Source organism: Belonocnema kinseyi, chromosome 5, assembly GCF_010883055.1.
Source record: "Belonocnema kinseyi isolate 2016_QV_RU_SX_M_011 chromosome 5, B_treatae_v1, whole genome shotgun sequence".
In the NCBI taxonomy this organism is placed as follows: Eukaryota; Metazoa; Arthropoda; class Insecta; order Hymenoptera; family Cynipidae; genus Belonocnema; species Belonocnema kinseyi.
Window position 1 is genome coordinate 68,610,856 of NC_046661.1, and position 21,255 is coordinate 68,632,110.

General features: G+C 31.1%; 1 protein-coding gene across 3 annotated transcripts in view; it reads right to left on the reverse strand.

Annotated features, from left to right (window-relative positions):
- LOC117172475 (neurochondrin homolog) overlaps positions 1-21,255 on the reverse strand; it is a 67,987-nt gene that overhangs the window by 30,010 nt on the left and 16,722 nt on the right. The window contains exon 2 of one of the 3 annotated variants that reach the window (XR_004467027.1): positions 6,232-6,428. The exons of 1 other annotated variant lie outside the window; for it this stretch is intronic. Coding sequence is in view for 1 of the 2 variants with exons in the window: in XM_033360444.1 (XP_033216335.1) it covers positions 3,692-5,941 (2,250 nt within the window). In the remaining variant the exon portion in view is untranslated. Of the gene's footprint in view, positions 1-72; positions 6,429-21,255 lie in introns of those variants that run through there. One more of the 3 variants, XM_033360444.1, reaches the window with a different exon arrangement.

Sequence of the window (21,255 nt, forward strand, 5' to 3'; positions counted from 1 at the left end):
CGTTTTTAATTTTCCTGAACAAAAGCGCCGAAGTCCGTCGGAAAAAGGTTATAAAATAATATAATGCATATATAAAATTAATTTCGTTTAATTTAAAAGTCTCTTTCGTTACAAACAGACTAACAATCAGTACCCAAAAGAACAAGCTTTGAGTAAGAAAATTCCTCTCTGCCGCCAGTATAGAAGAACGAGATTAGGATTCCGCCAGTGCTATCGTTTACTCGTAAATCTTTTGTATAAAACATGTAAAAATAGCACAGCCGTAGAGGCGCTTCTAAACTAATGAAATAATAAAACTCGAATAAACAACTACATTTGTTGTTATTTCTAGGAACACTTAGTGTCTTATAGATAAAACTTGACATCCGAAAATGATGTTCACAAATAAGAAAATTTCGTATGTATTTTTCTTGGATAAAATTTATTTTTAATAAGAACGCTCATGTACAGCAATGTTGATGTATAGCTTCCCCTTTGAAATTGGGGTTTTATATATTTCTTAATGCGAATTCCAATAACCCAACTTGCAAGAAAAAAATAATTATGTGTTAACTATTGAATAAGTAAAAAAAGCTGCTTGTAAAATGAAAATATTTAATTTAATTTAATCATTAATTAATTTATTTACATTGTAAAATATGCTGAAAGCCTTTAAAATGTATTCAACATAAGCATACCTTTCACCCAGAGAAAATACCTAGAGTTTTGTTACATTTTGTCGCTTGCCTGTACTATTTTAAGTAGTGATCTCCTATTCTATAAATAAGCAGTGGTCCACCCATACTTCGGTAAGACTTGAGAGCATTCATCTTCACATCACAGCATCAAATACATTGCACACATTTCTACACAAACATACAGAATTTGAACTCATTATTATTTTATGTATAATCACAATAATTATTATAAAAAGTTTGACTACAAAATCGAATTAAATACACTTAAGGTAGTTCCCATCCAGTTTATAAGCGTCTTAGCATATTAAAAAAGCAGTGATGGTTTAATTAATATTTATTGAATTTGAATATATTATATAGTAATTTTCAATGTTATTGTCACATTATGTAATTTTTAATTTAATTCAAATATAGAAAATTAAAGCACTGACTAAATTCTTATACTTTTTAGGAAACATTAGAAAAACCCTTTAACACGTTTTCAATAATTTCTTCCCAACTAGATATATTTATGAGATTAAAACGAAATTTCTTGATACAAAATACTTTTCGGTAAATTTTGACAATTACGCTGTATTTATAGAAAAATTTAATCCCTAACTTATATGGCACTGAAAGAGATTATTTTTTCGTTTTGATACAGTACTTCCACTGTATATTGTATTATCTATTGTAGAATCTCCTCTAGACCTGAATTCAAGAATTCAAATGAATACACAGAATTTAGATACTTCCAAATATTAAAAGACTTTAAAGAACTTATAAAATTCAAGTAAATTCAAGGGAATTGTAGTAAATAAAAAATGTTTTAAGTAAATTCAAAGGAAATGCAAGTAAATTAAAAAAAAATCAACTGGTTTCGAAGGAACTTCAAGTAAATTCAGAAGACTTCAAGTGGATTTAAAATACTTCAAGAGTATTCAAAGTAATTCCATTCAACTCAAAAGAATTAAACAAATTCCAGTGAATTCGTAAAAATTTAAGAAAATTCAAATAACTTTCTAAAATTAAATTAAGGTTACAATGGTCAATACAATTTAAATGAACTTAGAACATTAAAAAACAATCCAGAAAATTCGCAAATACGGGTGTCAAGTACTATGTGTGTATATTTTCACTATGGATGTATTTACTTGTGTTCATTTCATAAGTATTTTGCTTCCTCATGGGCATACAAAAATTAATATTTGGAAAACTAAGATTGGCGCAAACGTAATGATCAATCTGTGAAGTTAGATATTTTTTAATTTTTCTTATTAACTTCCAGATCAAAGAAACTTCAAAACAAGGTATAATACAAACAAATGTTTGTTCAACCGATTTGTCCCTGACACACAAAAAATACGTAAACTGCCTTTTTAAGGCATAAATAGCCTTTTTAACTAATAAACAAGTTTTTCTCATATGAACAAAATAAGATTTGTTTTTTATAATTTTCAAACAGATACTGGTAGGTCATGGAAAGATCGCAAATATGTCAATCAATGTATTGTTTGCTCCAGGGGTCCAAGCATATATAAGATATGTGTACGATCATATGAAAAAGAATAAGGTTGACGGTATGAAGTTACGTATAGGAACATATAGCTAGATAAATTTCCGAAAGTCGATGAACAGAACGATTTTTCTAGACTGAAAATCGATGCACTGGGACATTTTTGATGTTATAACTTCAAAAAACCGCTTTACGAGAAAAACGATTTAAATTTGGTGGGTTTCGTAAACACCAATGAGCGATTTATTCTTCAAACGCAAAGTGACAGAAAAGCTCAGAACTCTTAAAATGAAATCGACAAACTGGACTCTTTTTACTTGGACGTACACATATTTCAAAAAAAGTATATTTAGAAATGGACGTCATTACAAACCTCGATCTACAAGGAAACGAAATTCAAAACATTCTACGACTTACCAAAAATTGAAGTAAAACCACAAAACTTGAACAAAACATTTGGATAATTCTATGAAAATCTGATGAATAATAATGAAAAAATTCAAACCAGTTAAACTGGGTGAATTCATAAAAATTACTGACTTTTTGCTTTTCAAATAGTCATTTTGATCTAATTCATATTTAGTTAAGAAAAAACATTTTTTAATGGCACAAACGTTTCTATAGTTTCTTTTTATTGAAATATTCCCCTGTATACTACCGAATCCATCCAAGTCGGTACAAATATATCTGAATTCCATGTAAATTTAAAATAATTCAAACAAATTCCAAAAACTCAACAAAATTTGTAAGAATTGAGGGTGAATTAAGAAACAGATGTACACTCGAATTTAATAGTGAATCACCCCCTGGGATATACACTAAAATATAAAATATTTTAATGTGCTCAAGAAATACAAATTATTTGACAAGCCTTTCTCAGTGTCTCACTGTATTTAATATTTAAAATATTTTAAATCACCAGTTTCGCGGATATTAAGAAAAAATGTAGAAAATAATAAATGATTAAAAACGAATTTTCAGAATTCTGACAGATTCATGAAAAGAACATATAAATGAAAGCAGTAGAATCTTTCGATTTCTTCTAAAAAAAAATAATTACTCCCACATACACCTAATTATTCCTATGATCATTAATTCAATTACAAAATAATGATTACACTTATATTTTCAGTATTGGAAGGAATAATTTAGAAACATGTTTAAGTTAATTACTCACTTGCACTTAATTTCAGAAATATTAAATATTCTCCATTTTAATATTGAAAAATTGAAAATATGGAATAATTCTAAATATTTCAAATTAATCTCAACTCAATCGAACATGTACTAACTGTTTCGCGTAGAAAACTAATCGCGCATAACCGTTTTGATACAGAAGCACTATGTGTTATCTCCAATAAAGTTAGTGTCGCTGGAAATTCGATACACTTGAAAAAATGCTCTTTAAACTGAAATAAATTTTGTTACCTAATAATTTTTTGTTTAATAGCATTCTTGAAAAAAACTACTGATTCTAATCCGTAATGTAATACTAATGACATGTAAACATGAAAAGCTTCTAGTCTCCAAAGAGGTGTTTGCCTAATTCCATCATACGATGATTTCTGCAAACCGTCAATGCGCCGCACTTTTTCAATACCGCAGCAACGCCCTGATCTGCCTTAACCAAGTGACAAAGCAGATCCTCATAGGCGGACTTAACGTTGGGTTGCAAGCCTCCGATTTTGACCTTTTTCAAGGTCTCAATGATCCCTTCCGCCCAACCCGACTCTATTGCGAATTCTGAGAGCCAGGGAACCATCTGCAACACTCCAGCCATCGTCTGCATTCCTAGAAACCATAGTTCCATGATTTCCATCCAGTGTTCCTTATACGACATCGCTACGACCAGTTCCTGCGGATCGTTACTCTCGTCTACAATATAGGCATCCCAAAGAAATCGAATCGTGGCTTGGATGTATCGGCAAATGGAGAAATCGTTCTTCTTAACTCGCTTCGCTTGCTGTTTCAATAGCAGAAGTCCCAAAACAGCCATGTGTCCGTGAAGTACGAGATTCTCCGGGATTTGTTTCAACTCTGGTAAGTTGTTGAAAATAAATTTAAGCAGGGAGACGAAAGTCGCAGATTCTTCGACTAGTTTTGCTTCCAATACGGTTATGTTCATAAGTATATTACAAATCGAGATCATCGCCGTCCTCGAATCCTTCATTTCCTCCAGAACGTAAGGTTCCAATTCTTTCTCCGGTTCCTTAAGTGCCTTTAACCGTTCTGACCTCGGTACCGGTGGCTTCTTGTAGTGAACAATAGTCCAATGATATGACATGCACTCAAATAGTACTTCCTCTTGATTATGCTTGAGCAATATTTTTCTCGCATCCTCTTCCACTGCCAGGTAACAGAGAGCAGGTAGCATGAGCCTTAGAACATCCACCTCACTGATAGGATCATAATTCACGGGTTCTTCGGAAAATGTCCCTTCGTTTAGCTTTGCTCCCGACTTTGCCTTTTCCGCAAGTTTCCTATTCCTATGTACATAAAAGGTATCATTTGCAACTGTCAGTACGAAGGGTAAAACAGCGTAAACTTGAGTACGCATAGAGGACGTTTCCTGGGCAAGCCACGCAGCCAGGACTCTGATCATTGCACACACGAAGACACGCTCCTGGACATCCTTAAGTTCCTTCATTTTCGACACAGCAGCTAACAAACCAAGTACCGCTGAAAAAACAGCCTTTAAAGAGGTGTACATGGATTGCTTTTCATTCTGCTCCAAATCCAGTTGATCATTTGTGATGTAGTTCAAGGAAATCTCCAATACCGTGAAGCAAGCGACGAGTAAATCCGCATTTTTCACAACGGTCTTCAGTTGCTTTCCCTCTAGTTGCAAGCGTACTTCAATTGCTGCAAGTTGAATTAAAGGAAGGATGTAGAGTTTTTCTTTTTCATCGTACGCGACAGCCCAATCGACTCCTAGGATATCCAGCATTACCGCAGACAGTTTCAATGCAGGGTCTCGTTGAGTCTTTCCAATTTTAGACCGAAGAATTTCCGAGAGGCATTTTCGGATACTCTCAGGCCAGGATTGCTCTTTTGATGTCGAAGCGATCAAATCCTTTTGACAGGAAGCTAATAGTCCATGTAAAATGGAACAAAGTTCAAATTTTCTTTCAGATATGTCAGTTTCAAAATCGAGAGCGATTTTGTTAAGAATCGTATGAAACGGAGCTGTGTTGACCGCGTCCCAAGCCTGTGGTCCGAATCTATTGACAAGGGTCACAAGAATGTTCAGGGCTTCGTCAGTTTTGAAGCTCTTCTCTGCATATATGTCGCACATCTTTGCTATCGCCTTTTGCTCCAACAGTGCTTTTTGACCAGCTGGTTGTTGAGCAATACATTGTAAGCAGATGTAAGCCTCGCTGACTATGATCAAAGTATCGTCCGGAGCCTCCTCATCCGCCTGAGACACGATTTGTAGAAGGAGAGGTATATGCCCAATCATGTCAGGATGTCCGGCTAATTCAGGTTCTCTGCAGAAAGCGGAAAGAATTGACAAAGCAACAGATTTGTAGACTTGAGGTGGACAGTCAACGGGGACATCGTTACTAGAAAGCAACTTCCTCAAAAATTTAGCACCGATCGCTTCGAAAAGCATCTTCTTTGCTGCTGGAGAACAATCTTTTCCAGGAACTAACTTTGTCACCATAAACAAAGCGGCGAACTTTTCCGAATCAGTATCAACCATCTTTAGAACGGCAGCACATTTTTTTACGCCTTCCGGAATAGCACTGTCTGAATTTTGACATTCCATTGTACACAAAAAGTACTGCTTTAAAGTTTTTCTTTAACAAAACACTACTCTTTAAAAGAAGTAACTACAGGTCGTTTACCGAACTAGAGATGAACTAAGTCTCATTCAACCTCATGCCTTGCGCGCACCGTAGTCACAAGCCAACTGGCATAGCTCCCAGTTAACTTCTTTGTACTAGCCTTGCCCTTTGACACACTCACTTTCGGTGAACCGAAATAGTCTTCTACTGAAACTGAGAGCGAATACATCCACCTCAAAGGCGAGAAGAAATAAATGAACGGAGGATTTACCAAATCTGAAGTATTTGTAGAAAGAGTCTGAGTCTAATTTTAACTTGTCGAATCTCAAGGAGATTTTGAAGAAAACAAATTTGTTTATTCCGGATGTATAGAAGAAAAACAACTGTTCCTCCTCGATCGCGGAAAATTAGACGTTTTCACAGGAAGCTTGTAAATATTACATCCAGGATTTGAGCAGAGAAACAATCCTGCAAACAAAAAAAATCAGTAATTGAAACGAAGAAGAAGTCTTGAATTATAAAATAATAACTGATTTAAATTGAGCTATTCAGATGAGATTATTTATTATGTTCATTACAAATCATCACACTTTCATGGAATAAAATCTATTGAAATATAAGTTAATAGGTATGCTTCTAAAGTTAGATATCACGTTTCTCGTATTTTGATCTTACAGTTTATAGAATTCTTATTTTATCCACGCCAATATACTATGTTTTTATTTACTACCTTTAATTTAATGCTCAAACTCGATTTTTTAAAAACTATGTTTGATCTTTATCGGATTTACGTCAATCTGGTCACATTTTTCACGAAACACGGCTAAGGTATCAGTAGTTCTCAAAAACAATTTTTGTATGCATATTTTGTATAACAGCATAAAAATATATAAAATAAGAACTTTAATCAATTGTTATATCATGAATAAGCTATTCATAAGCATAAGCTGTTCCCATAAATATTGTTTTTACTCTTCTTTCTTTGGTGTTAAAATTGCCTTTAAGTTCTAGAAATAAGATGTTCGATTTTTACAAGTCAACAGACGTTTCGAACGAGGTGGGGTACTCGTCAGTTTTTTATAGTAGAAAAAATGATTTTATATAGTATAATGTAAAATTGTTTTCAAAAAAAGGTATTTAGAGGGGGCCTGTTTTAGAATGTATATAACTACATATACATATACGAGTATGAAGGTAAACTTATTTTAAGAACAATCTCAATGTTGGAGAAATAAAAGAATTTTCGTATAAAGCATGTACAATTATTTTTAGAATAAAATAAAAAAGTATTACATATTTTTCTCCCATAAAAGCTACAATTCTACAGGGTAAGATCTTTAAAACGCCTATGTTTATAATTATTATGAAATGTACGCTTTAAAGTAATTTTGTTTTCTAAAAGTACTACCCCGTACCATCTTCTTAAAAAAAAGTTACCCGCAATTTTTTGGTCTTTTGATGGCCCAAAAATTAGAACAGAATATGAGGCTTAAAACATGTATAATTTTCTTATAAAAAAAGAAAAAAATTACTATTTTCAGTTAGTACCTGTGAGCACTCAAATTCAAAATAGTGATATGAAAGGAGTTATAGAAATGTTAAAAAATAAATTTTTTAAACAAAATAATTAATTGGCCTATAAATACATTTAATTTATTTTACAAAATAGAAATACTTAAACAAAAGTTTTAAACTATAGAAAATGTATTACAGAATTTCTCAAGAATTTTTTTCAAGCTGGTATAACTGAAAGAAAGGGAACTTCTTTTCCAAAAAGTATTATCTCAGAGGGTAAGCCTCTCAAATTTCTAAAAATCAGATGTATTTTGGTTCAAGAACTGTTTCAAATTTATGTATTTTAAAATGCTTACCCCTTAGAATTAAAATGATTCAAAAATAAATACGTGTGTTTTAATTTTTCTTATATAAAATTTTTCGAGGAAAGAAGAAATAATGGTGGCAAGAGAATACCAGGGTCGGCTTTTTTGGGGATGCGGCGTTTTTATAGCAAGGATTTTCCCGAGGAGTTATCTTTCAAGTTTCTAAAATTAACAAATAATATCGGGAGGCATATTTTTATGAACAAGTATCACATGGTCGATAAAAGGAAATCATTTTGTTGCCGAAATATCCTTTGCAAATGAGAACTCTATCATGTTTAGCGGTTTGTTAATAGCATTTGTTTATAACAATTATCACTGCAAGTCAAAAATTTTAGCGACACTGACTATTTTATGAAAAGGTAATTATATAAGGAATCTGTACATCCCAATTTAAAAAACATATTAAAATAGGAGTATATCACGAAAGATTGGATCAAAAATTGTTTGGACTTATTACGGGCAATCTTTTGAAATTTTACATTTAAATTTTTATAGTTTTATAGTTTGAAGAAGTATAATTTCATCCCTAATACTTCAAAATTTCATTAAAAGTCAATTATCGGTTCATGGAATGTCGATAATTTAAAAAAATTCAACCCTAAAATTCAATACGGCGTAACTTCCAAAATTTGGAAAGATATTTTAAATCTTTTTCTTAATCACAAAAACATTAAAAAAGTTAACAATAACCATTGTTGTATATATATATATATATATATTCTTAGCAAAATAGGTTTATTTTAATTTCAAGATAAAATAATTAAAGCGTTTGAAATTTTAATTTTTGATAATCATTCTACGTTAATGAGCAGTAAATAAACATTAATTAGTGACTTTATAAATTTAATTTTAGTTCAAAGTATGAAAAATGGAACAATAATTTCTTTATAAGACGATCCTGAATCTGAGCAAAATTAATTCTTTATTAAAAAGACGAATTTTCAACAAAATACATGAAAATCAAGCATCGGTTCTAAAACAGGGTCCATTTTTTTGAAAATGTTGTCATGGATATTTCATTGGGCCCTTATAACCCACAAAATTACCAATTTATAACCAAATCCATCGGAAAACATTTTCCCATGCATTCTGTCCTTTTATGTACGACTATTCATGTAACTTCAAAAGCAAAAGCATTTTTTAGAGTTATAGCATTTATAAGATTTAAAAAATCAATCTAAAATCAAAATTTTAAGCCAAACAGCGAACGATATGGAAAAAAATCAAGAGAAGAAAAACATTGTTTTTTGAAAGCCCTAAAAGATAATCATAAAAACTTGTTGGATTTTCTTAAAAAACCGAAAATTCTCAATTTTATTACACAAAAAATAATGAAAAATAAAAAAATCCATTTTGTAGTCAAACTATACAAGATGCGGAAAGATATGAATAAACAAAAATTGTGATCCCAAAAAAGAATTACAAATTTTTTAATACTCACTTCTTCACAGGACATGTAGTTTTTGTTTTATTCGTGAAAAATAACATTGAAAACAAAAAAAAAAATTGTGGAAAAACGACACAAGCTACGAAAAAAAGAATTATTTAACCAAAACTGTTTACCCGAAAAAGAGCTACAGATTTCTTATAAATCACTTTTTGATAGGACACGTAGTTTTGGTTTAAATCATAAAATGATATTTAAAATAAAAATAAAAAATTTGTGGGAAAACGACAAAGGGTACAAGAAAAAATTGATAGAAAAAAGTTGTTCATCAAAAAAAGAGATACAAATTGGTAATCATTTATTACATTCTCATCATTTATGATTGAGAAAGTATTAGAATTGTCCGAAATTTTCTAATCAAGCCACACAAAATACAAAACGAAGCCTCAAAGAGAAATTATAGCTTTTGAAAAATCCTACAAAATTTCTTTTAACCATTTTCCAGTAAGATTCATCATTTTGTGGATATTAATCGTAAGATCTCAGATATACCCTCTCACTCATCCGAGGCGACATGTACCATGAGAAAGGCACTGATGTGAGGGATAACACGCTGGGAGCAGTAGTGCAGGGTGTTACTTCCCAGCTATTGGGGGACGCGTTGGACTACGTCCAATTTTTGCACGAAAATTCACAATCATTAAGTCATAATTTTACTCGAGGCATGAAAAACAGCAGGCTATCTACGTACACCCAGAAAAAGTTCTTATTAAATTAAAAAAAAAAAACATTTTTTTTACTAGGTTCTTTTGATTCAACATAAAAATATTTGTATATTAATAGAAAATTTATTTGATTTTAATAAATGACGTCACGTAATTTCTTTAATTTAAAGAAATTACTTGTTTAAATGATTTGTTTCATTTAAAAAAAAATTCTTTTGATTCAAAAAAGTTACTAGAAAAAATGAAAGAAATAATTTCTTTAGAGTCAGTAATTTGAAATAAGCAAGTTATTTCTTTGAATCGAAGAAAGATTTTCTTAATCCACATTACCAATGCGCCATGATATTGCGCAGAAAAAATCACTTTGATTATTTTACATTAACACGTATTTCGGAACACGCGTTGTCAAATTTTTGCAAACATGCGGAAGCGACGGCTCTTGGTAAGAATGTAAATGGCTAAAATATGTGTTAAAGAAGTGCGCGACATCCTTCCATCGTAGGGATTTGCAGAAAGCATAGCAGCTTTCTACCTTGTAAATGGATACTTTTGTACAGCATGACCTAACCTCGTTTTTATGTAAATTTTGGTTACTTCTGTGCACAATTTCGTCACAATTTATCTTTTTACTTTAAATCTTCATGAGGAATTGTAAATTAAGGAAGAATAGAATTCATTTACACACAGAAAATATTAAAATGAACTATTTTCCTCAGGTTATTATTATTGGATTCAAATAAAATCCATATTTATTTTAAACTAACCTGTTCTCTTTTTTCAACCAAAACAGTTATTTCATTTAAATAAATGTAAAGGTCAAATCAAAAATCATATTTCTTTGATTTAAAGAAATTTTCTGTTTAAAATTAACTAAATATTTCATTAAATATAATGAAAAAAGTTAACAAAAAATTTCTTTAAATCAAACAAATGTTTCTTTGACCATATATCAATACTAGAATTTCTTTGATTCAACAAAACTTTTTCTGGGTGTACGGTATTGCACTGTTCAGAGCTATTTTTACATAATACTTCGTATTTTTACACTAGGAATTACTGACGTTTTATATTCAATCATTCAGAAGGGAATATTTTATAGTGCACCTTTACATGAGAAACATTGATCCTATATAAATGTTGCTTGCTGCAAAAGAAAGTAAGATTATATGAGAAAGGTGCAGTTGAAGATTGGTCGCACCGTAGTCTGACTTGACGGCTTCTCAGGTCAAAAATAGGCACAAGGAAGGAAGCGCTATATCAGGCATCAGCTCGTGTTACAAGAAGATTCTATTTTCATCTTCATATGGCACAAAGCGGGAGAAATTAACCACGTTCAAGAGCAATAAAGCTAAAACAACACAAGGAAGATTGAACCTATCGCGTTCAACTGTACCCTTTTGCAAATCAAATATGTACAGGAAGTATGAAATATTGAAAAAAAAACAACCTAAAAACATTAACAACGTATTTATGAATAACAAATGTTCGAATTTCACGTCGAATTGGTTCTGTTAAAATATCTTCAACCATATATTCAGTTATTCCTCCTTTTAATAAGTCTTAACACTCAAAACAGAATCCGAATTTCTTTATCAAGTTTGAAACAATAAAGCCTATGAAAAATTGTACAGATTCCTTTCGAATAAGAGTGTAAATATGTAATAACACTCCAAGCGTTCTTTCTACAACTGTGCTCATATACTACTTCTAATCTTTTATTCTGTCAGCGAAATAAAAGATAAATGAGTATTTACATTGCCGAAAATCATAATTTCCAAAAGAATTCTAGTGTCTGGTCTAGACTCGAGGCTTTACAGTAAACGTATAATGCTCCAAAAACGGGAATATGGGTGACTTTTTCAGAAAAATAACCAGAAAAGAAGAAACGATTGAACGAATGCTTTAGTGAAACTTTTTTAAGAAAGCGGATTCTGAATTTTCGAAACCGACCTGCATGAGTAGAAAATTTGGAAACTTCGAAGTTTTCTACATTGAACGTATTTCAAATGTTTGAATTTCTTATGTTTATTAATTAGTCTCTTAATATTTGATTATTTTATTATAAATTAAAAAATATACAAATATTAGTTCAAATAAAACAGGTTTTTGAATGGAACAAAAGGAATCCTAGAAAACAGAGACGTTTCGATAATATTATTTTTTAAATTTGTATTTACTAACTACCTGTATCTGGACTGTGCTCAAATTGTTGAAGTGAATTACGAAGTAAATACCTCCACCACGTGATAACGAGAGATAGCTATAAAGTCCAAGAACGTTGGTCTCTTTTTATAATATAAAGTGGAAGAATTAAGACAAAAGGCACCTAAGAAGGGCCCTCGTAATATTTGTATATTAGCATATTATATTCATTGAATAAGTAAGAATTCAATATATTGTGGTGATATTAAATTGTAAGATGTGAGTAATCGTTATTTCGTGTAGATACATTTCTAAGCTTTCAAACTAGTACGTGTTTCTTATTCATTTGTATGTGGTATAAAAACGTAATTAAAAAGACTCAGAAGATGCATTATTCCTAAGACGGGCCACATTTGATTAAAAACTGCAGCTAAAAGCGTAATCTATTTTACCATTGCAGAAAAACTGATACAGCTGCCAAAAGCAGCAATTGAAATTTGTCACCGCTAAGAGAAAACCTTACCTAACCTCTTTCTGCTTATAAATCACCAACACGAAATTTAAAAAAATATGTTTCCTCTTCTCTTTGTATCAATTAATTCATGTTGCCAAGTAAATAATATTTTTAATTTTGCAACTTCTTATCAGTCTAATACTTTTTTTTATCTTTTTGAATGCTTATATTATGATTAGCTTTATTTAACGCTTATTTCACTTTTTTAACGTATTTTTCATGTACAATACGTCATCAAGGTACATAAATGTTTAAACAAAGTAGAGGAGACTACCCTACAGTAGATGATGATCATAAAGTGGATAATCATTAATCGAAAATACTTCTGTATGCAAAATAATTAATTGTTGCAATTAATAGATAAGATACGATATGTGCAATTAAATTAAAATTGATTGTTTTGCTTGTAATTGTGGTTATAATTTCTGATTATCTATTGCATTCTCAGAATCTACTTTAGGGCGGTCTCCCTACTGTGAAGAACATTTATCAATATCAAAATTGATTATGTTAGGAACATTTTTTAAAGTTTTATACATATGAACTTTATAACAAAAATAACGACCGTTACTTTTTTATGTGAGCTACAAAATAACAAAAATATTACTGAGTCTAAAACCCGCACAGCAAATGCAAGTTCGGAGACTCGTTGTGAGACAACGATGTTGTCGATTCTTCTATAGATGATGCGCCCATTGAGCAAACTTGACTATCCTCGCTAGTTGGAAAAGTTAGAGATGGGGAGTGACGTCCAATGACGCCGACTGCTTCGGTCTTCTAACCAATTTCCTGTCATCGGACTGTCTGACCGGACATTTTGGAAAAAGTGAAAATCATCTTACGAGGAAATATTGGAAAGTTTTTACTGACCAATTTATGATGGAAAAAAACGGAACAATGTATTGTGTAATTGCAGGCTGTTAATCTCGTCAAACAGACAATTTCTTCAATGTGCGTGATTTGAGTGAGGCATAACCTACACAAATAATTTGGAATTAAGGGCATGTGATACTTACAGTTTCCTAGGCTTTTTTTCCACAAAAATTAAAATTTTTAAAAACTGAATTCGGAGATGCTATAAAATATCATAACGGACGTCTCCGGACTCTTTTTTGAGGGATAATAACAAAAAAAATTTATTGTGCTAAATAAAAATTTTATGCATATGTATTGTTTTGAGGTTACGTCGTTTTTCATCTCTGCCTTTCCGATAATCTGGAAATTATTTATGAAATAAACTTTTTTGATTGCCTGCAAAAAGGGTTAGTTCCGGGAGATTAGTTACTATGTTTATTTGCAAGTCAAAAGTTTTCGGCCAAAAATATTGTGTAGTTTGGAAGTAACGCACAGGAGAATTGTAACATACATAACCTCCAAATGTACACACGTTGTTAGCAATATAAATCGACAATTTCCTAAGTATCTCATGCCCTTAAGACACAAGTTTATAGAATTTATGATGTTTCTTTCAGGAAAGTATAAATCTAACTAAAAGAAAGAGATTGAATATTTTTTCTCTATCAATAATGGCGAAGAAAAAAAATGTAGAAAGAAAGCACAAAAATATCATTACACACACATGCACACAGCGGCGTAGCCAGGATTTTTTTCGGGGAGGGAGGGGCTTCGATTTTTTCGATAGGGGCTTCGGGTTTTTGATCAAACAATTTTTTGTTTGAATATTCATCACGACTTGAAAATTTATCTCTGAGTGAAAGTTAGTGTTTTTTCTTTGATTCAAAGTTAATTTTTTACTAATAATTTCCCTTTTTATTATAAAATTAATCTTATTGGTTGAAAATTCATATTTTTAGCTAAAAATATAATTATTTTTCTAAAAATTAATGAACTTTATTAAAAGTCATTTTTTTGGTTGAATGTTTGTCTCTTTTTAGCTAAAACATCAACTGTTAGATGTTTTCTCAAAAGAAAACTTTATCAGAAATTTGAAGAACAGAAAGGTTAAAATTAGAATTTTCTAACAATTTTGATAACGTCATTTAAAAGTACAGTTTAGAAGTGCAGCTTCTCTTTTCAATTCAAAATTTAAAAATTGATAGGCCCGAAAGTTCACTCTAATGGTTTCGAATTTCAAAGAGTTTTATTTTCAATTTTTCAAAAACATGAAATATTTAGAAAAATAGACCTAAACAAAAAATACTGCAAATTATACAATAACAAGGCAAAAAAACCTTCCAAACTGAATACTTTGTTTCAAGGCTCTCAAAAAACACTTTTACTACTACAAATTCAAAACTAAAAATGTAAAACCTTGAGCTATTTAAACTTTAATTTTGCTTTAATTATTAAGGTTTGCATTTGCAAATTGTTTAATTTTGAACAATTTATCTAATTGTAAAGAAGAGAGAATATTAAACTATAATTTTAAGCGTTTAAATTATAAACCAAATGTATACAATTCAGAATTATTTTCATGAAAACCAATTACTTTTGCAGTTTGTTAAAATGATATAATTTACCATTTTTAGACTTTATATTTTACAATTATTCAGCTACAAACCATTTTAATTGTAAATTATCCAATTTTGAACAATTTTAATTTTACATGACAAAATGTTGAACGTTTAAGTTCCAAATTCCAATTTGTTCAATTGTAGTTATCTTAAGTAACCATGCATTTAGTTTTGACAATTTAAATAAACGATTAATGATAAAAAAATAAAATATTTATGTAAAGTGCAGTATATAGAACACTTACTTCCACTTATGGTAGGTTTAGTTTTTGGTGCTCAGCTCACGTTCGCGTAGGCACAACACCAGCCAACTTTTAAATACACACAGGCACTTATGTATACAGGTTAGTTTCTCCAATCACAAGAAAATACTATAAACTGAATTTTATACAATGTATTGGATCAGAAAACTCACAAAAATCATAGTTTTCGCTTTTTAAAAAAATGTACTTATTGGTTTTCCAGATTCGAAAATTATCCATGCTTACGAGGATATATTCGTTGACTGCAATGAGATACGATCACCTTTTACATATTTATTCCTTCTCCTTGAATTTTTTTTCACGTAACAACACAATTTCCACTGACCGTCAGATTACCTGAAATCGGTCATCTGACGATCACTCCCCATCTCTAGATATCACGCCGACAAAGTGAAACAAAATCTCCAAATTAAGTTTATAAAGATACGCGATTCACTTGTGTGATTGCTATGCTCGCGCAGCAAACTTCACACTCCTTTGGAATCGCCTACAACTCTCACAAGATGCAATATGTACTATTTCTGTGGCCGAAAAGCATAAAAGCTTAATGACCCTTTTATACTAATTTAGATTAACATCAGTTTTCGGTAACTTTGAAGAATGCTCTTTAAAGTCCTAGAATTCCTAAACCATTTAATGACTTTGGAACACCATAAAAAGGTAAGTTAAATAATGGCTTATTTACATAAAATACTGTTATTGAGAGACTGGCATAATCGACAAACTGCATGAAAAACTGAGTTTTTTACGTGTTCTCAAAATACAATATTTTTAACATAAGCATAAAAAGATCGAAATATAAATTAAAATTATAAACTTACCTATTTTAAGAAGATGTGAACGATTTTTCAGAGTAATTATTTGTAAAATAAACACACAAAACTTGTTTCCAAATAAAAGTACGGAACCTGTCCTAAATCCAACGTGCCACAACTTTAAAGACACGGGCTAAACTTGGATACATTCATGAGGTCATGAGAAATAGGCCAAAAGAGAGAAATTGACTTCTTCTCTTTAAAAAAGCTTAATAAAAGTTTGTGTACAGGCGCAAGTAGATGACAGGGCTGACTGTGACTGTGTACATAAAAATATAACACATATAAAATCAATAATGTAAGATATGACACAAAAATTATTAGGAAAGATAAACTCGTAATAAAAGGTGAATTAAAGGTTTGATATATTTTTTCAGCAGGTTTCTAAGAAGTCGGCGCATAACTAGTAAAAATAAAACATTCTTATCAGCATATACAATAGAACATTTTATACTTCAGTAAGTAAATAATATTCTCAGTGACAATAGAAAAATACATATCCCTGTATGTAAATCGATCTATTTATTCTATCAAGTTTCAATAAAATACTTCCTTTTATGACATTGAAAAATAGACAAAATATCTAATAAATAATAAATAAATAATAAATAAGGCTTCACAGTCTAAACATGTTAACTGACATTTCAGAAATTTTACACGGCGAAGGAAAATCGCTGTTATTTTGGCAATTTTCAATATTTTTTCAGGCTAAAATGTTTTTTGTTCATTTGCTAGAGAAAATAAATACATGTTAGTTTTATAACATTTTAATCAACATTGAAAGTTATATGACAATTGAAAGCTATTCATATGTTATCTACAAGGGGTCAAGCGGTATAATCCTGTTATCTGAAGTGATCTACCGCTGGTTTTCTATTGTTTTTCCCGGACTTGCATGTTTCTGCGTTCTTTTTCAAGCTGCGGGTAAGTTTTATATGTCAAAATGTTTAGAATCGCATCTGAACATAGATGTGCTTGCAAAAATCGGCTTTACAGCGATCTGTAGACGACAAGATCGACAATGACGTGAAAGTAGCCACAAAAAAACTTTCGACACCCGAATACACTTACCTGCACACACACTGAAATGTATCTCACTGGCCTATTCTACGAGTAAACTGAGCCGTTGCGACAGAAAGCACAGATTTCCCAAAAAAAGATATAAGCAGTTAACGTGTTTAGACCGCGGACTTATGCTCTAGGTACCAAAATGCGATTTTCGAACATCCATTAAAAAAAACTGAAAGGAATTTTGCCGTTTCGCATTGCGGGATATTAAGTTCCTACAAAAAATGTTCCAGAAAATTAAAAAAAAATCAATTGCAAAAAAAATGTCAGTTAACATGTTTAGACTGCGGAAACTTCAAATAAAAAAAGTCACGAATGTATGTACTAGAAAACAACAATTGTTTGTAGTTATCATACACTTTCTATAAAATTCATAACGTTATGAAAAATTACCTCAAAAAGAATACCGATAGTATTAACTGCTGGGATGTCTCGCGGTCATTTTGAGCCCAAAAACACAAAAATAAAAAAAAAATTGAAAAATTTTTTTTTTGTTGAGGAAACTACATTTTTATGGTTTGTGAAGGTTATTTTTTAATAACCATTTTAAAGAAAATAACTTAAGGGTATATATAATTATAATTAATTATTAATAAAATTAATATAATATAATTATTATAATTAATTTTCACGTAAGATGCATACAGCCTTTAAAGACAATAAATTAAGCAATTTATACCTTTAATACTAATTTCGGCCCGAATATAGTTAGGACAAGGTTTTTATTGTTTATTTATGAATAATTTTATTAACTTTTTTAAATGATGAAATTTTAATGAAGTGAGTTTATATAACAATAATTTAATAATATAGGTTTATTTGAGATTGTATGGGATTAGTAGATTCCATGCTTGACGACCTAAAACGGAGATTTTTAAAAATTAAAATTAAAAATTAAAAGTTAGAATTTTTTATTTAAAAAAATATACATATAATATAATAGTATTTCAATAGTATTATTTCGTTTATTTGAACGTTCAGAACTTCAAGCGCATATTTGAAGTTATGTTTTAGTTCGTTAAACACATGATGAGAAAGTCATCTCGTGCAGAAATCGCCCGATTTCAAACGTAATACCGATCTGGCCCCGATCGGATTTCCCGATCTGGCCCTGATCGATAGAACTCTGTGGCCCATACCTTGGCCTGACCGGGTCAGACCGATTTCCTACTGAAACGCCATCTCCATGCGCTCGAAGAACTAGCGCTGCTTGATTTTTTCTGGTAGTGCAGTGAAATTTGTATACATACTCGTTTATAATATTATAGCAATAATTAAAAATGCATAAGGCGAGTAAGCCACGTGTTCGGAGGCACCAAACACCAGTCAGTAGACCTCGAAACCTGTGCGAGGAAGATGAGAGTAAATAATTACACTCTGCGGGCAAATTGAAACCTAACCTCAAATAAATTAATAATGAATTAAATTCTTTAAGGTAAAATTAGTATATTTACCATTAGATGAGTCAAATATTATATGATGAAATTGATCAAGTTCTTTTATTTTCAATTATTATTAAAGAACTCAAGGTTTTTCGATTTAAGGGCATGTGATACTTAGAAAATTGTCGCTTTTACCAGTTCTAGGTTCCCCCGGCTTTTTTTCTAGAATAATAAATATTTTGTCTTAAAAACTTGGAAAATGATAGCGAACATGCTAACGGACGTCCCCACACACTTTTTTGTAGATTAATTCAAAAAAGTTTTAATTTAGCAAAATGTGATTAATTTGCATTGCGCTTAGGAAATAGTATCGATTTTTTCAGCGTAGATTCCCCCGGTTTTTTTCCTAGAAAAAGAAATATTTTGCCTTCAAAATCTGGGCAATGATAGCGAACATGCTAACGGACGTCCCCACACACTTTTTTTTGTGTTTTTTTATCTAAAAATTTTTGATATTGCTAACAACGTGCGTGTATATTTCAAGGTTATGTGTGTTACAATTCACCCGAGCGTTGCTTCCAAACTACACAATATTTTTGGCCGAAAACTTTGGACTTACAAATAAACATAGTAACTAATCTCGCGGAACTAACCTTGTTTGCAGGCAATAAAAAAAGTTTATTTCATAAATAATTTCCAGATTATCAGAAAGACAGAGATGAAAAACGACGTAACCTCAAAATAATGCATATAATTTTTATTTAGCACAATAAATTTTTTTGTTATTATCCCTCAAAAAAGAGTCTGGGGACGTCCGTTATGATATTTTATAGCATCTCGGAATTAAGTTTTTAAAAATTTTCATTTTTGTGGAAAAAAAAGCCGGGGAAACTGTAAGTATCACATGCCCTTACTGTAGAGTTCGAATTATCAAATCTATTGACAAGAAATGAATTGCAGTATGCACAAAATTGTAATGTTTTTAAATTATAAGAGTAAAATATGTGATACAATCGATCATGTTATTGAAACTTTTATTCTGTATTAATAATAAATTTATTACAGAAATACATTAAGGACAAATTTTCGCAACATTCCAGCAAGAGCTAGTTACTCAACTACGCATGCGTCGCATTCGGCATCTAAGTGGTTTCGCGCGAAGTTTAAAATGATAAACAAAGTTTTTTTTCTTTTTCATAATAAACAATGACATTTCAACTTATAAAAACGTTTATTAGGTCGAAATTAATTAATAGTAATAAAAATTAATTAAATGCATATTCTGTAAATAATATTTAAAATAACCAGAAATATTTAATTCAAAAATTTTCATTTTTGTTTAACAGTTGTTTGGAAGCATTCGAAAATGTCAAGTTGTTGGAAATCTTTTTGCGAAAAAACTTGTTCTAATTTGTTAAAAAGTTTGATAGACAACATTCTTTTTTTTTTCAAGAAATTAAAATGCTTATTTAACATATTTCTGGTTATCATCCATTTTTTTCATAAAAAACAAAACTTTTCCTCGAAACTGATACCATCCACAATAATTTTACGTTTTTCAAAAGTATAATTAAATTTTGTATTCTGAAACCTTTTCTTTTCGTGCCTGCAGTACTTTAATTTTAACTTAAAATAACTTAATTGGAAATTCAAAATATTAAGGTGGCCTTCGAAAGGAGAGGACCATTCGATACTTTCGAGTTTACTTATATTAAATTTCCATTTGTGAAATTCATGAATGAATTATGAGACTCATCGTGTACCGATCGGGTTTCCCAATCGGGTGTCCCGATCTGGGCGTGTGTTTCATCCGCGGCCTGGTCCCGAACAGAATTCCCGATCGGGACCCGACCAGGACTGGTCTGGCCCCGATTGGGGCTAGACCGAGATTTCTGCACGGGATAAAGATGGATTGCAGTTTGCTGTTTTGCTGGTTATGGACCTTATTTCATTTACGTAACAGCTGGAGGGGGGGGGGGTCTTCATTCATGTACATTTTTGAAAATTAAAAAATTAACAAATAATTCGCAGAAAATGTACAGAATGTTAATATAAATTTAACTTTGCGGCCCAAAAAAACCTAGTGAGTAAAACACGGACGCAGCCAACAACAATTTTAACAAAGTTTAACAAATTTCTGTCACTTTAAATAACTGCCAAGAAGAATAAATTTGAAAGTTTTTTGTTTTAATTTAAAATTGTTTTATTCCACTTATAAAAGATTCTAGGTTCAAAATGTTATAAGTTTATGATTCTGGTCTTTGAATATTGATGGTTAAGGAAAATAAAAAATTTATTAGGGAAACATTAGGGGATTTTTAGAATAAGTTTTGCGTTAACCCTGGTATAATATTCTTCGCTCGCAAGTCTCAGCGCGCGTAAGTAACAAAATAATTCTAAAAGAATGTGGTGCAGAAGAGACGCTAGTAGACACATGGGAAAGAAATCGGTTAAGATGGTTCGGACATGTTGAGAGAATGCCAAATGAACGACTAACGAAACAAGTGTATCAAGGCAAAGTAAATGGCAGCGTGCCCAGAGGTAGACCTCGGAAAGAATGGTTAGAATGTGTGAATGAGACCCTAGTTAGAAGAGACATAAGAAGTCACAGAAACACGAGAGCCTGCATGAAAAAATACATG